This window comes from Leuciscus leuciscus (assembly GCF_965113295.1).
Source record: "Leuciscus leuciscus genome assembly, chromosome: 6".
NCBI classification, from domain to species: Eukaryota; Metazoa; Chordata; class Actinopteri; order Cypriniformes; family Leuciscidae; genus Leuciscus; species Leuciscus leuciscus.
In genome coordinates, this window is record NC_138730.1 from 2,666,562 (window position 1) to 2,681,538 (window position 14,977).

The following is a 14,977-nucleotide window of genomic DNA, read 5'->3' on the forward strand; positions in this document are numbered from 1 at the left end:
ATAATTTAATTACTTTGTTTTTACACTGCTTTCTTACTTTTAAGTTTTATCAAATGTATTTATTTTATTTATTTGAATCTAATTTTATTTATTTGAATCATTTTCATTTATTTACTTTATTCAGATATTTGTATGTATTTTATTTAAAAACAATTTTATTTATTTAACCAATTTATTTAAATCCAATGTATTAGTATCAATTTTTTATTTAATTAAAATGAATTCAATTATTTAGTTAGTTCAATCTTATTTTTATTTTTACGTTTTTAACCAGCATTTACCACTGTCTATGTTTTTTACACTGCTTTTCTTATTTTTAAATGAATCGAATTTATTAAATTATTATTTATTTAAATAATTTTCTTAATTTTAATCAAATGTATGTAAATATGAGTTAATTTAATCTTATTTGTATTTCTTAAATTTTTCACTAATTTTTCTAGTTATATGACGTTGAAGCGGCGCAGTGCGGTCACGTGGTATCCGTTGCTTTTCTCAGCGCGGGTCGGGATTGACCAATCACGCGGTGCGATCGCAGAATAACGGTTTCTATTAATTTTTTTAATAACAACAGTAATTATTTAATGTTTAGCAGTAATGACATTTATTTTTTTCTATCTGAATGGCAGATAGCAGTCCTCGAAATGAGCAGATTATCAATTTTTTTTCGTTTTTTTTATACACAAAACTCGACGCTGACGGTGTGTGTGTGTGTGTGTGTTCGCTCTCGAGCGCCCACTGGAGGAGCAGCGCGTGACGTGAGTCTCGGTAACTGACAGCAGCAGCAGCAGCAGCTCGAGCTCGGCGTGTGTGTGAGTGTGTGTGTGTCCGCAGATGGAGGGCGATGGACGCCGAGCGCCGCTGCTCCGCCACACCGGGAGGTCCGCCAGTCTCCGCACAGGTACAGACCCGAACAGCAGCAGAGACACTGTGGCGGCGCGCCTCACCTCAGATGTGTTGCTCAGCAGCCGCATCTCGTGTTGCCATGGTGACCCGCCATCGTTTCAGCTGAGTCAGCGCTAACGAGAGAGAGTGCGCGCGAGGCGGGCGCGGGAACTGTACTGATGCTGCATTAGATATAGAGATGGAGTTATCGAGTGTGTGTGTGTGTGTGTGTGTGTGTGTGTGTGTGTGTGTGTGTGTGTGTGTGTGTGTGTGTGTTTGTGTTTGGCTCAGGTTGATATTGCAGTGTGTTTGTGCAGATCATCAGCTGTGAAGTTATCGAGAGAGATTGTGTGTGTGTGTGTGTGTGTGTGTGTGTGTGTGTGTGACTCGGGTTTTTGAGTAAAGGCGTGATATTGCAGTGTGTGTGTGTGTGCAGATCGTCAGCTGTGCAGTAGTGCAGCTGATCTAGTGCACTTACAGCCACACACACCCTGCGGAGAATCTCTCTCAGATGAGACTGGTCTAAAACAGCACTAGACCTGGCCGTGCGTAAAGTCTAGCTTAATCTGGAGCGTAAAGTCCACGCGAGAGGTTTAGTAAATATACATAACTAACTTTATACTTAATTCGGCTCTTAAAGGGATAGTTCACCCATCAATAAAAAATCTGTCATCATTTATAAGAAGATAATTTGAAGAATGTCGGTAATCAAACAGTTGATGGTCCTCATTGACTTACATAGTATTTCTAAGTCCAGAAACTGTTTACCAGCATTCTTCAACATCTGTCTGACAGAATGGTCATTTTTGGGTGAACTGTCCCTTTAAAGGGATACTTCACCGTTTTTTCATATTAAACTATGTTATTCCCTTAACTAAAACGAGTTGATACATACCTCTCTCGTCTCAGTGCGTTCACTAAATCGCTGTCTTGCGGCGAAACTTTGTTAGCACTTAGCTTAGTCCAGTTCATTCAATATGGGCCAAGCAGAGAAGCTACCAAACATCTCCACGTTTTCCCTATTTAAATACAGTTACTCGCTTAGTGTAACTCGACCTAGGACGGTGACACAAAACAAAACGTTGCGCTTTTCTAAGCGTGTAAAATGGATAACTATATTGTATGGCGGAATACCATAGCAAGTGCTTGGAAGCACTTCGACTTCGGCGCAGTAATATCTTCACTCGTGAAAAATCCTCTCACCGGCCCCCGCTCCCTCTAGTGAAGATATTACTGCGCCGAAGTCGAAGTGCTTCCAAGTGCTAACAAAGTTTCGCCGCAAGACAGAGCGATTGAGTGCACGCACTGAGACGAGAGAGGTATGTATCAACTCGTTTTAGTTAAGGGAATAACATAGTTTAATATGAAAAAACGGTGAAGTAACCCTTTAAGACAGAACATAGTTTGTAGAAACACGTGAGCAGAAGCTGCGCTGAAATGCTGTGAATTTCAGTTTATCTTTCATTCTGACTTTTTGTTGTAGTTCCACCAGAGTTCCACTGGGGGCGATCGCCCATGAGTGCAAAATGAATGGGAGTCTATGGAGCTAGATGGCTAAATTTGTCTCTTTCACCCGATTGCCGTTGAGAAATCTCAGATTTGATTGTAGGTTTTGCAAGTTCAACATGGGTTAGGCTATAGGTCGAAAGTTGAGTGAACGAGTACTTATGTCCTTTCGATTTCTTACAGGTTGAGTTGTTGTTGCCCATAACACGCTAGCATTCTGCTAATGAACGCTGATTGGTCAGTGAAGGACTGATTACGACCAGAGATACCACTTGATGGCATCGTGGCATCCGAAGCGGGACCAGAAACAAACAAAACAAAACCTCTTCTAGCACGTGTAGTTCCCTGTGTCAGCTGTGTTGTGTAGTTCCCTGTGTCAGCTGTGTTGTGTGTTTACCTGTGTCAGCTGTGTTGTGTGTTTACCTGTGTCAGCTGTGTTGTGTGTTTACCTGTGTCAGCTGTGTTGTGTAGTTACCTGTGTCAGCTGTGTTGTGTGTTTCCCTGTGTCAGCTGTGTTGTGTAGTTCCCTGTGTCAGCTGTGTTGTGTGTTTACCTGTGTCAGCTGTGTTGTGTGTTTACCTGTGTCAGCTGTGTTGTGTGTTTACCTGTGTCAGCTGTGTTGTGTGTTTACCTGTGTCAGCTGTTTTGTGTGTTTAAATCTGTGTCAGCTGTGTTGTGTAGTTCCCTGCGTCAGCTGTGTGGTGTGTTTACCTGTGTCGGCTGTGTTGTGTGTTTACCTGTGTCGGCTGTGTTGTGTGTTTACCTGTGTCAGCTGTGTTGTGTGTTTCCCTGTGTCGGCTGTGTTGTGTAGTTACCTGTGTCAGCTGTGTTGTGTGTTTACCTGTGTCAGCTGTGTTGTGTGTTTCCCTGTGTCAGCTGTGTGGTGTGTTTACCTGTGTCGGCTGTGTTGTGTGTTTACCTTGTCGGCTGTGTTGTGTGTTTACCTGTGTCAGCTGTTTTGTGTGTTTATCTGTGTCAGCTGTGTTGTGTAGTTACCTGTGTCAGCTGTTTTGTGTAGTTACCTGTGTCAGCTGTGTTGTGTGTTTCCCTGTGTCAGCTGTGTTGTGTAGTTACCTGTGTCAGCTGTGTTGTGTAGTTACCTGTGTCAGCTGTGTGGTGTGTTTCCCTGTGTCAGCTGTGTTGTGTAGTTACCTGTGTCAGCTGTGTTGTGTAGTTCCCTGTGTCAGCTGTGTGGTGTGTTTCCCTGTGTCAGCTGTGTTGTGTGTTTCCCTGTGTCAGCTGTGTTGTGTAGTTACCTGTGTCAGCTGTGTGGTGTGTTTCCCTGTGTCAGCTGTGTTGTGTGTTTACCTGTGTCAGCTGTGTTGTGTGTTTCCCTGTGTCAGCTGTGTTGTGTAGTTACCTGTGTCAGCTGTGTGGTGTGTTTCCCTGTGTCAGCTGTGTTGTGTGTTTCCCTGTGTCAGCTGTGTGGTGTGTTTACCTGTGTCAGCTGTGTTGTGTAGTTACCTGTGTCAGCTGTGTTGTGTGTTTACCTGTGTCAGCTGTGTTGTGTGTTTACCTGTGTCAGCTGTGTTGTGTGTTTACCTGTGTCAGCTGTGTTGTGTCAGCTGTGTTGTGTGTTTACCTGTAGTGGTGCAACGGATCATCATTGATCCGTGATCCGTTCGGATCAATATCTTCGGTTCGGCACACACGTGATCCGCGGATTGATGTATAAAAAAAAAAAGTAAAAAAAATAAAAAAATGTGCGCATGTTCAGTCCACACACAGCTTGGTCATTGCAAGCGGAGGAACGGAGGAGCCCGCGTCATTTAAATCCCCTGTATGGGAGCATTTTAGCTTCCCTGTCAAATATAATGATGAAGGAAAGAGGTTAGTGGATAAAACTGTGACGGTGTGTAGGCACTCTGGCACAAGAAAGCCATATTACAGTGGAAACTAGGAATCTGTAGCCCTGCCTTAGCTCTGAACACACGTCTATTTCGCTTCAAATGCTTGCTTTATCATTATACGCGCGCGACGCGTCCTATTCGCTTTGGACGCGCGAATGGATTCAAACTGTTCAAGCATCGAAGTAGACGCGATAGACGCGAATTTGACGCTCTATTTGCGTTTGGTGTGAACGCAGCAAAATGAACAGGCTGCGATGTCAAGATTGCAATGCTGGTGTGTGTGTGTGTGTGTGTGTGTGTGTCAGAGAGAGAGAGAGAGAGAGAGAGAGAGAGAGGTATTTGTTCTCCATTTGAGTGATATGTTTATATCTGGCTAATTGAGCAAAGTGCTTTCATTATATATTTTATTATTAGTAGTGTTAGTTCAAGAATAAAATAAAAATATCGGATTGATATCGGTATCGGCATTCAAATAGCCAAAGCTGCGGCATCGGAAGTGAAAAAGTGGTATCGGGACATCCCTAGTCCTTTAAATACATGCTGAAAGTGCTTGAGCCACGTTATGACATCCCGTAGCACACCCACTGTTGATTTTATATATTTTATAGGGCTGGGGGAATTAACGCGTTAATCTTTGCGATTAATTTGAAATGTTTAACGCGTTAAAAAAAAATAACGCAATTGACGCAGCACTTTTTTTTTTTTGCCTCGTTTTAATGATTTCCTGTTGCGTCTGCTATTAAAAAGGCCGAAATATGCCTTCCCGCCCCTCCATGTTCGGCGGTCAGGTTTCATTCTCGGGCAGCTTTCATGAGCGGGTCTTTTCCGCTCGGTATGTGCGTCGCGCTCTGTGCTCCGCGCGCACGCACGCGCGCGTGAGTGAGTGTGTGAGTGTGTGTGTGTGTGTGTGTCGGTCGGTCGGCGCGCTCTGTGCTCCGCGCGCACAGGTGTGTGTGTGTGTGTGTGTGTGTGTGTGTGTGTGTGTGTGTCGGCTCGCTCTGTCGTTAATGGCCCAGCAGCGGCGAGCTCTCCGTTCCGTGTGTGTGTATGTGTGTGTGTGTGTGTGTGTGTGTGTGTGTGTGTGTGTGTCGGCGGCTCTGTCATTAACGGCCCAAAGGCTTCAATCATGTACTAAGCACTGGAAAAGTAAAGTCCACTCAAGTAACGTGAAATTTCTCTGTTGACTTCAGTTTGCTGAGCTGGTATAGTCATGCTGGGCAACAATGGTAAAATGACCTGCTCTGATCACATGCTCTGGTAATAATAGCTTTGTAGGACTATATTTTGTTTTAATAATTAATAAAATAATAATAATAATAATAATAATCTGTTAAATTGATTATGTTGATTGATTATTGAAAAAGAATAATATATTGATATATTGATGTTTAATATTTTAATATAGGGCTATTTTCTGTTCCCTTTTTTTCCTGTGTTGTTTAATTAGGTGATTCTAAGTTTAAATATTGATGATTACAAGCTTGGGGGAAGCGCAATTAATTGCAATTAATTACAGAAATTGTGCAATTAATTAGTTAATTTTTTTTAATCGATTCCCAGCCCTAGTGTTTACCTGTGTCAGCTGTGTTGTGTGTTTGCCTGTGTCAGCTGTGTTGTCGAAGCCTCAAGAGAAAAGAAAGTGCAGAGCGTGAAAGCATCAAAGTGACTGAAGGATTGCCGTAAAGCAGTATCTCTGGTCGTACGATGTGTATGACGTCATTGACACTTTTAAAGACTTTTTAAAGAGAATAAGTGACTCTAAAAAATCTAACACCCAGCAATGTGTAATTTCTTTGCATCTCCTTTCGAATACAACATTCAAATTACTAGACAAAAAATTATATCCTGAGAAAAGTGGGTTTTGAGGGGTATAGCGCCATAGACCTCCATTCATTCTGCACTCGTCTGCGAGCGCCCCCGCATGGACAGAGACGTGTTACTGCAGCCAGTCCAGAAACCGGAAGTAACCAGAGAGTGCCAATTCTCTTCCTAATAGACATTCTCTGGTATTTCTAAGTCCAGAAACTGTTTACCAGCATTCTTCAACACCTGTCTTACAGAATTGTCATTTTTGGGTGAACTGTCCCTTTAAGACAGAACACGTGAGCAGAAGCTGTGCTGAAATGCCGCCAATTTAAGTTTATACTTCATTCGGACTTAGGCCTATTTTTTCTCACGCAACGTTAAACATTAGTTTCAATTGAAATACGACACTACTTCATCATATATAAATAATAGGTATTTTACATATGCAAATAACGGTATTTGAAATTAATAAGAATCATAAACCCTCTGGTGATCCATGCATGGTGGTCAAAAGTGACCAATTTATTGTTATTATTATTTAAATGAAATGCATACTGAATTTTAGTACAAAAATGTTTTTATTTATTTAAGATTTTGTATTTTTAGCAGATTTATGGCTATGCAGTAGTTATAATCCATTTATACTACAGGGCCGTTGAATGCTTGAATCTGATTGGTTGACGAACGTTCTAAGGTGTGCATTATTTTCAGGGAAACGCACGGCTAAAGTAGTTCCAGGCAGGTCTCGACCGCATTACAGTTCCATATCACTTCGCGTAGTCAACTGTAATAACGGAAAATAGGATACAATTCATAACAAGAAAAAGCATTTCGCCCCGTGCGCTTGATCTGCAATTTTCAACGTCTAGCTTCACAATCAATAGAAACATGTTGTTTAATTTGAATAAATAAACTATAAAGTCCTATCTATAATCAATAGAAAATTAAACTGAATATAGGCTAAATAAATGGATAGTCCTGCAGCACGGATTTTTATTGCAGATAATTTAACAAATAAATAATTATTGATAGGCCTACTTGTTAAAAGGGCTTTGGGTTTCATTTATTTGGCTAGTCTACTGTCATCTGTCAATAATAAATTTAAAAAAAAGAATTAACGAATTAATTCAAACGAATTGAATTAATTAATAAATAATAATATTGACGCGCATGCTTTTCTGTCTCATTATTGCAACATCTCTCTCTAATAACTGCATTAATAACTGCATAAAGCCGGGGACACACTTTAAGGCCGGTTATGAATGTAATTTGATACTTATGACTGATCATGACCAAACGCGTGTTCAGCGCGTTCAGTCTGTGTTCAAAGTCGGTGTTTAAAATCTGCTGCAGTCGATGAAACCAGTCAGAGAATGTGTCAGCGAGTCGTGTGTCCCCAGCATTAGTCTGCTATCAGCGGCTCAAACCTCCGTTACTAACTCTGAAATGACGTTTTGGAATTAGCAACGGAGGCATGGGATTAGATGCGTAAGAAATTAGTCCTACATACAAGAGCGTTTTAATGACAAAAACTTTACAAACGTCTTGAAATACAAAATCTGAACAAATGTTTCGAGGTGTGGTAACTGTAGTATAAGCGGAATAATTGACTTCAGGCCGTTGAATTATTAGAAAAATAATGCACACCCGAGGTGTAACGGCCACTCCGCTTCGCGTCGTGACCGCATTACCACCTCGGGTGTGCATTATTTTTCTAATAATTCAATGGCCTGTCGTCAATTATTCCTTACTTATTCACTTTTTGAGCATAGACCTGAAAATGAAATTTCCATAAATCGGTCATATCTTGAATGCTTTTTGAAAGTTTGGTCTCATTTTAAAGGAGGCACTTGACCAATTATTGCTGAAGTGAAAAAGTTTCTTTTAAAAGTGAACAAAAATATAGAATGTTACGCTTATTGTTGTGAAAAATGCAACATTGTTTTAAATGTTTATATGAAATTAAATATAGTGAGATGTCTATAACCAAAACGAGAGAAAAAAAAAAGCAGTGTTTCAAATTTGAGGTTGATATCTAAAAAAATGAGCTTTCAGTGTGATTGTGTTTGGCTCCAAATTCATCTCCCATTCATTTCCAATGCACTCATTTAAAAAAATATGAATGTTAAATATTATAAATATTAATATTTATTTTAAACTGTAAGCGAGTGTAATTTGTGTTTCCAGACTATTGACCCTATTCAGTTTACTAAAAAATGAACATTTCTAAAAGTAATTGTAGGCCTTAAATCACACGGGCTTAAAAATATAAACTTCTCGATTTTAATCTATTCTCAATTGTATAACCAATATCAATTCTTAAATCCATATAATCAATCTTTTAGTCTATGCTTTTTCAGTTGATGAGTAAGACTTTGTTACTTTTGATATGAAACAAAGTCTCAGCTTTCAAATTTGCCCATTTTATTATGAATTCAAACCATAAATAAATGTTGTTTTGACGCTCTTCTTTATTGCGTGGCAGATCGCTGTACGCCTCAGTTCAGTCACGAAATAAACATCAATGAAGCCCTGTTGTAAATAATATGCCATTTAATGTTACATTGACCTCAGAAAAATCATTCAATGACCATAAACTTGTTATTCAGCTACAAAAATTAACTTTAGAGAGAAGTATTTTGCTAAATATATGCACTAGGCTATATTGCATATTCATTGTATTTTTACCTAACATGTTCTTCGATATTTAATGTATGTTTGAATAAATACATTTTTTTATGAGAACTATTTAAATGTTTCATATATATATATATATATATATATATAGCCTATATATATATATATATATACACTCACCTAAAGGATTATTAGGAACACCTGTTCAATTTCTCATTAATGCAATTATCTAATCAACCAATCACATGGCAGTTGCTTCAATGCATTTAGGGGTGTGGTCCTGGTCAAGACAATCTCCTGAACTCCAAACTGAATGTCAGAATGGGAAAGAAAGGTGATTTAAGCAATTTTGAGCGTGGCATGGTTGTTGGTGCCAGACGGGCCGGTCTGAGTATTTCACAATCTGCTCAGTTACTGGGATTTTCACGCACAACCATTTCTAGGGTTTACAAAGAATGGTGTGAAAAGGGAAAAACATCCAGTATGCGGCAGTCCTGTGGGCGAAAATGCCTTGTTGATGCTGGAGGTCAGAGGAGAATGGGCCGACTGATTCAAGCTGATAGAAGAGCAACTTTGACTGAAATAACCACTCGTTACAACCGAGGTATGCAGCAAAGCATTTGTGAAGCCACAACACGCACAACCTTGAGGCGGATGGGCTACAACAGCAGAAGACCCCACTGGGTACCACTCATCTGCACTACAAATAGGAAAAAGAGGCTACAATTTGCACGAGCTCACCAAAATTGGACAGTTGAAGACTGGAAAAATGTTGCCTGGTCTGATGAGTCTCGATTTCTGTTGAGACATTCAGATGGTAGAGTCAGAATTTGGCGTAAACAGAATGAGAACATGGATCCATCATGCCTTGTTACCACTGTGCAGGCTGGTGGTGGTGGTGTAATGGTGTGGGGGATGTTTTCTTGGCACACTTTAGGCCCCTTAGTGCCAATTGGGCATCGTTTAAATGCCACGGCCTACCTGAGCATTGTTTCTGACCATGTCCATCCCTTTATGACCACCATGTCCATCCTCTGATGGCTACTTCCAGCAGGATAATGCATCATGTCACAAAGCTCGAATCATTTCAAATTGGTTTCTTGAACATGACAATGAGTTGAGTTCACTGTACTAAAATGGCCCCCACAGTCACCAGATCTCAACCCAATAGAGCATCTTTGGGATGTGGTGGAACGGGAGCTTCGTGCCCTGGATGTGCATCCCACAAATCTCCATCAACTGCAAGATGCTATCCTATCAATATGGGCCAACATTTCTAAAGAATGCTTTCAGCACCTTGTTGAATCAATGCCACGTAGAATTAAGGCAGTTCTGAAGGCGAAAGGGGGTCAAACACAGTATTAGTATGGTGTTCCTAATAATCCTTCTGGTGAGTGTATATATAAATAGTAGAAACATAATTATGCCATTAAAGAGTTATTATAACCAGGGCTTTGCCAAGCGCGTGTGTATTTCAGCACTGGCGTGTATCACAGTCACTCCTACTACTAGCCACTTTGGCCGGTTTAATTTGATATATAATATACGTTTGTCAATTGTAGTCTTTTAAAAAGGCATTTGACATAATAAACTAATTGCAAAATATAGATTTTTCGATACTGAAATATGTGAAACACTTCAAATACTAGAATAGACACACGATACCAGCTGCTCCTTCTCTCGAGTGACACACAAACCCGCCTCTCCAAATATGCAACTTTCAGGAAGGAAAATCACTAAAAGCCTTCTTTCCGATGGAAGAAATAGTCCCTGACCGTAAACGGCAACAGAAGCTACATACATTATTTCACCATTAGATGGTGACAAAGACTGTCTTTATGAGTGAGTCAGTCAGTCAGAAGACTTTTATATTGGAAGGAAAAGCAGCGGACTTTCAAACAGATTTTGTATTATGACTATAGGACTGATGCTGTATCTACTGTAAATGCAGGTACTCTCGCTCACTCGATCTCTCACAGTACTCTATGAGCTTCAATGCACAATATCACTGAGAATGTTGACGTTGCTAAGAGTGGTTGCTAGGGCTGTTGTGTAGTGATACATAGATCCGTTGGGTGAAGCAGCCGTAGTGTTTGATCATGAATAAAACACAGCTATTGACCAATCAGAATCAAGGACTGGAACTAACCGTTTTAATAATATTATAAATATCTATATGACAGTTTTCCCCCATGGTATCGACGTCAGAATTGTGGCCAGTGGAAATGCTGTGTGGCTAGTAACTTTGCAAAACCACTACATCCTGTAATATTATAGTAATGTACCAACTGGGGTCGAATTTCGGCGCGGGATTGTGGGTACTGTGCATAATTCCCGCAGGTCTCCCACTTATAATGCTTCCGCAAACATTGATTCACTTTAGCATTAGATTGTATGAGGAAATTAATCCACACAGATTATATTAATTGATTTTAAAACTTTCTCTGAGACGCAATTTCACAAACAGTGCGTCTTCTCAGTTTAAACATTGATGTTTTCTCTGAACTGTAACAAAAGTTATATTTCGCAGATTATATCGTTTTAATGGTCAAAACACGCAACATTATGTCAAAAATCCGGTCTTGGCGAGTATCCTCATAAACACAGTCGGTTATGTCTTAAATAAGCATAAAAACATATGTGACAGACAGTAGTAATGGATCCTTAATTGCACTAGCTCTTAAAGTGACAGCAGCCACTTTACAGATGTAAACTCATAACAACAAAATTACCCCATTGTAAAAACGCAATGAGTGAGCAAACATTTAGGTGAGATAAATGTAATAAAAAAGTCTAAACCACCCCCCCCCCCCCCCCCAAAAGAAATTGCCAGAAATTCGCGTTAGAAATTTCCGCACGTTAAAAAATAAATACGACCTCATGTTTGTCAATCACGTTTACACACTGCCTCTGAAACTTTTGTCCATCATAAACAAAATCAAAAAAATCGGATTGGGTTCGATTTTCTGTTTTTTCCGCATCCGTAGAGAGCATTTTGAGAGGTGTTTTGACAGTTCAGAGCCACCGAGTGACGAATTCGAAAAAACGCATATACTAAAATTTCGGACCTTTAGTTGACATTTTTTTTTTCCTTTAAAATTTGCCATGTACTTTGCCAATTAATCGATATCGAATGGAATAAAATTACATGAAATCGGAATTGAATAGAATCACATGCTTAAGAATCTAAATCAAATTGTGAAATTTGTGCAAAAAAGGTTTAGTGATTTTTTGATTGTCGAACACGACTGACTTAATGAATTGTTTCCCATAAGCGAATCTCTAAAGGAATGTGTGTGTGCGACTCAATCCAGCCTCAGACAGGAGCAAACGATCATCTGGATCAGCCTGGATCAGCCTGAACGATCATCAGCAAACCACACGTGTCAGAGGGGAATATATGCAGGTTATGAAGCTTGTTATCATTATCATCATGCAAGCACATGTTATCACTACGAGAAAACAATACAAACATTTACAGATGACAGCACTATTTACAGAAAACAATGCTGTGCGGACTATTTATGTTAAATATACCATAACAATCATTTGGAAGAAAGATTAGCCATTTTGGTAGACATCACCAAACCCTAATCCAAAATAATATAAGTGAATCGAATCGCAAGCTTGTGAACTGAAATCGAATCAAATCGTGAAATTTGTGTCAAATTCTGGACGTTGTTTAAATGTTTTTTAAATGTTTCAGAACATTCCAAAGTAACATTCCAAAGTAACATTCTAAAGTAACATTCTAAAGTAACATTCTAAAGTAACATTCTAAAGTAACATTCCAAAGTAACATTCCAAAGTAACATTCCAAAGTAACATTCTAAAGTAACATTCCAAAGTAACATTCTAAAGTAACATTCCGAAGTAACATTCTGTAACATTCCAAAGTAACATTCTAAAGTAACATTAAAGTAACATTCTAAAGTAACATTACAATAATGATGGAATAGTGATAAAGATTGAAGAATGAGAAAAATGAAATGTTCACATAACCAAGAAAAATAATGTATTTGAACAAAATAATATTTTTATAACTTAATGGGAATGTTAGCACATGTTAACACACACAGAGTTTGATGAATTCTGTGGACATACAGCACTGCTCTTTCCACACTACACAGAAGTGTGCAGCCAGAGTCTGCTGGTGTCTGTGTTCGTTAGCTTAATGAGTTGCTGCTTTATTTTTCTTTGACTTGGACATATCCCACACAGTTTCTGACCGAGTACAAAAGCTCCGGTGGAATAACAACACGGATGAAAGTGTGAAAACAAAAACAAATGAGACTTGTTTGAGCTCACCTGAATGTTCTTCATTATCTAAGTCTAGAGAAATAACTCTGATCATTTTGAGCATATACTGCAAAAGTCAAGTCATGTGTATTCCAGCTAACAGGGGAATAGCAAGGGCCTTAAACGTTTCAGTCACACGTGACCTTTAGCAACCTTGTAAGCTTGGCATTGACAAAGGTCATGTGACCGAAGCGTTTGCTCTTTTTTCAGTAAAAAACTCGCTTTTCTGATGTCTCTTGTCTTTGGTGGAGTGTGCGGACTCTCTCTATTCTCTATTCCAGCTTACATAAATATTACGAATGTCGTGCTAAAGTTCCCATGAAGTTATGAAAACTTTATTTCTGAATTTTCCATGAATGTTTAAAATGTCCAGTTTTTTTAATGTTTCAAAAAAAAAAAAAATTCTTGGTTAAGTGAACACACGGATTATAGGGTGATAAATGTGACTGATGTTCATTATTCCTTTGTAAAAGCAACGTTCATGGATCAGTGCCCATAAAGCAACCAAATATTCAAATGTCATAATGTGCACAGCATAAAAGATGAAGATCCCAAACATGCGATCTCATTCCTGACTGACAGTGATTCAGCTCAGTCTGTATATTACAGCTTTGAGGAGTTCGATCACAGTGACTCAGATCTGATCCAGAGAGAGCCGTTGTCCTGTATGGATATGAAACATCTTCACTAATAGTGTTTTCAACACACAGTATCATCATTTCTGTCTTACAGTCATTCATATTAACCACAGAAGCACTGGGATAAAGTGTATAGTTCAGATATAAACACTAGAGATCCAAATACAGTAAACCAGCTTTTACTCGACGCTTCAAACTAAGATTGTGTCATTACATCGTTACACCAGTAGGTGGAGACAAGAGACTGTTAAACGTGTGTTTGTCATTGAATCATTCGCTCAAGAGATTCAGTCAAAAACACTGATTCATCCAGTCAGGAGACAAGCCTTTATGAGTGAGTCATTGAATCATTCACTCAAGAGATTCGGTCAAAAACACTGATTCATCCAGTCAGGAGACAAGTCTTTATGAGTGAGTCATTGAATCATTCACTCCAAACTAGGGCTGGGTAAAAAATATCGATTTCTCTATTTTAACCGATATTGATTCTTAAATCCCAAGAATCGATTAGTCATCCTGTTTTCAGTTGATGAATGAATGTAACATTGTAGCGCATCCCATCCAATAAATCACAATAATCTTTGTGCTTTGTTACTATTGATATGAAACAAAGTCTCAGATTTCAAATTACGTCCATTTTCTTACGAAATTCAAAAACATAAATACCGTGTTGTCGCTGTGGCGTGAGATCACTGTGGCTCAGCTCTAGAGAAGCACATGATCTTCTCTTCCACCTTAATAACACCAGTTACTGCGCAAAAGTGTGTTAAAAGATAGAGTACAACTTATCGAAGTCCGTATCATGTGACATGGAATCACTCAATCAGTGTTTCAACCGTGGAAAGACGTCAGTAAAACAGCTTGTAAACAATGTCATGTAACGTCACATTTACCTCAGAAAAACCATATCCAGTGACCATAAACTCGTCAGTCAGCGAGAAGAATTAACTCTAGAGAGGATCATTCTGCTAAATATATGCACCATATTACACATTTTTACATCATTTTTAATGGTCTTCAATTTTTAATGCATGTTTGAATAAATCTGGCAGGTTTTTATGACAGCCACCATTTAAATGTTTATATTTCACATAACTTTATTATTATAAAAATAAATAAAAGTGTAATTTAAGTGTTTGTATACAAATCAGTAAATGTTTACCTTCAATATTATAGTAGGCTAATGAAGCCTATAGGCTACAACTGACTCCCATAGTTTACAGCATTAGTTAAGAGATTTGTTTTCCTTGAGAAAATTTGCCATGTATTGAACCTGATATCCAAAATAATCACTATTGAATCAAATCGAATCGGAATTGAAATCGAATCGAATTGTGAAATTTGTGTCAATACCCA

General features: G+C 38.9%; 1 protein-coding gene across 5 annotated transcripts in view; it reads left to right on the top strand.

Moving 5' to 3' along the window:
- Nucleotides 1-702: 702 nt before the first annotated feature.
- Nucleotides 703-14,977, top strand: part of LOC309501950 (phosphatase and actin regulator 1) — a 57,916-nt gene continuing 43,641 nt past the window's right edge. The window contains exon 1 of one of the 5 annotated variants that reach the window (XM_082174245.1): nucleotides 703-901. In XM_082174245.1, coding sequence (XP_082030371.1) covers nucleotides 835-901 — 67 coding nt within the window. In that variant the 5' untranslated portion in view covers nucleotides 703-834. The remainder of the gene's footprint in view (nucleotides 902-14,977) is intronic. The other 4 variants (XM_082174244.1, XM_082174248.1, XM_082174247.1 and 1 more) reach the window with 4 other exon arrangements.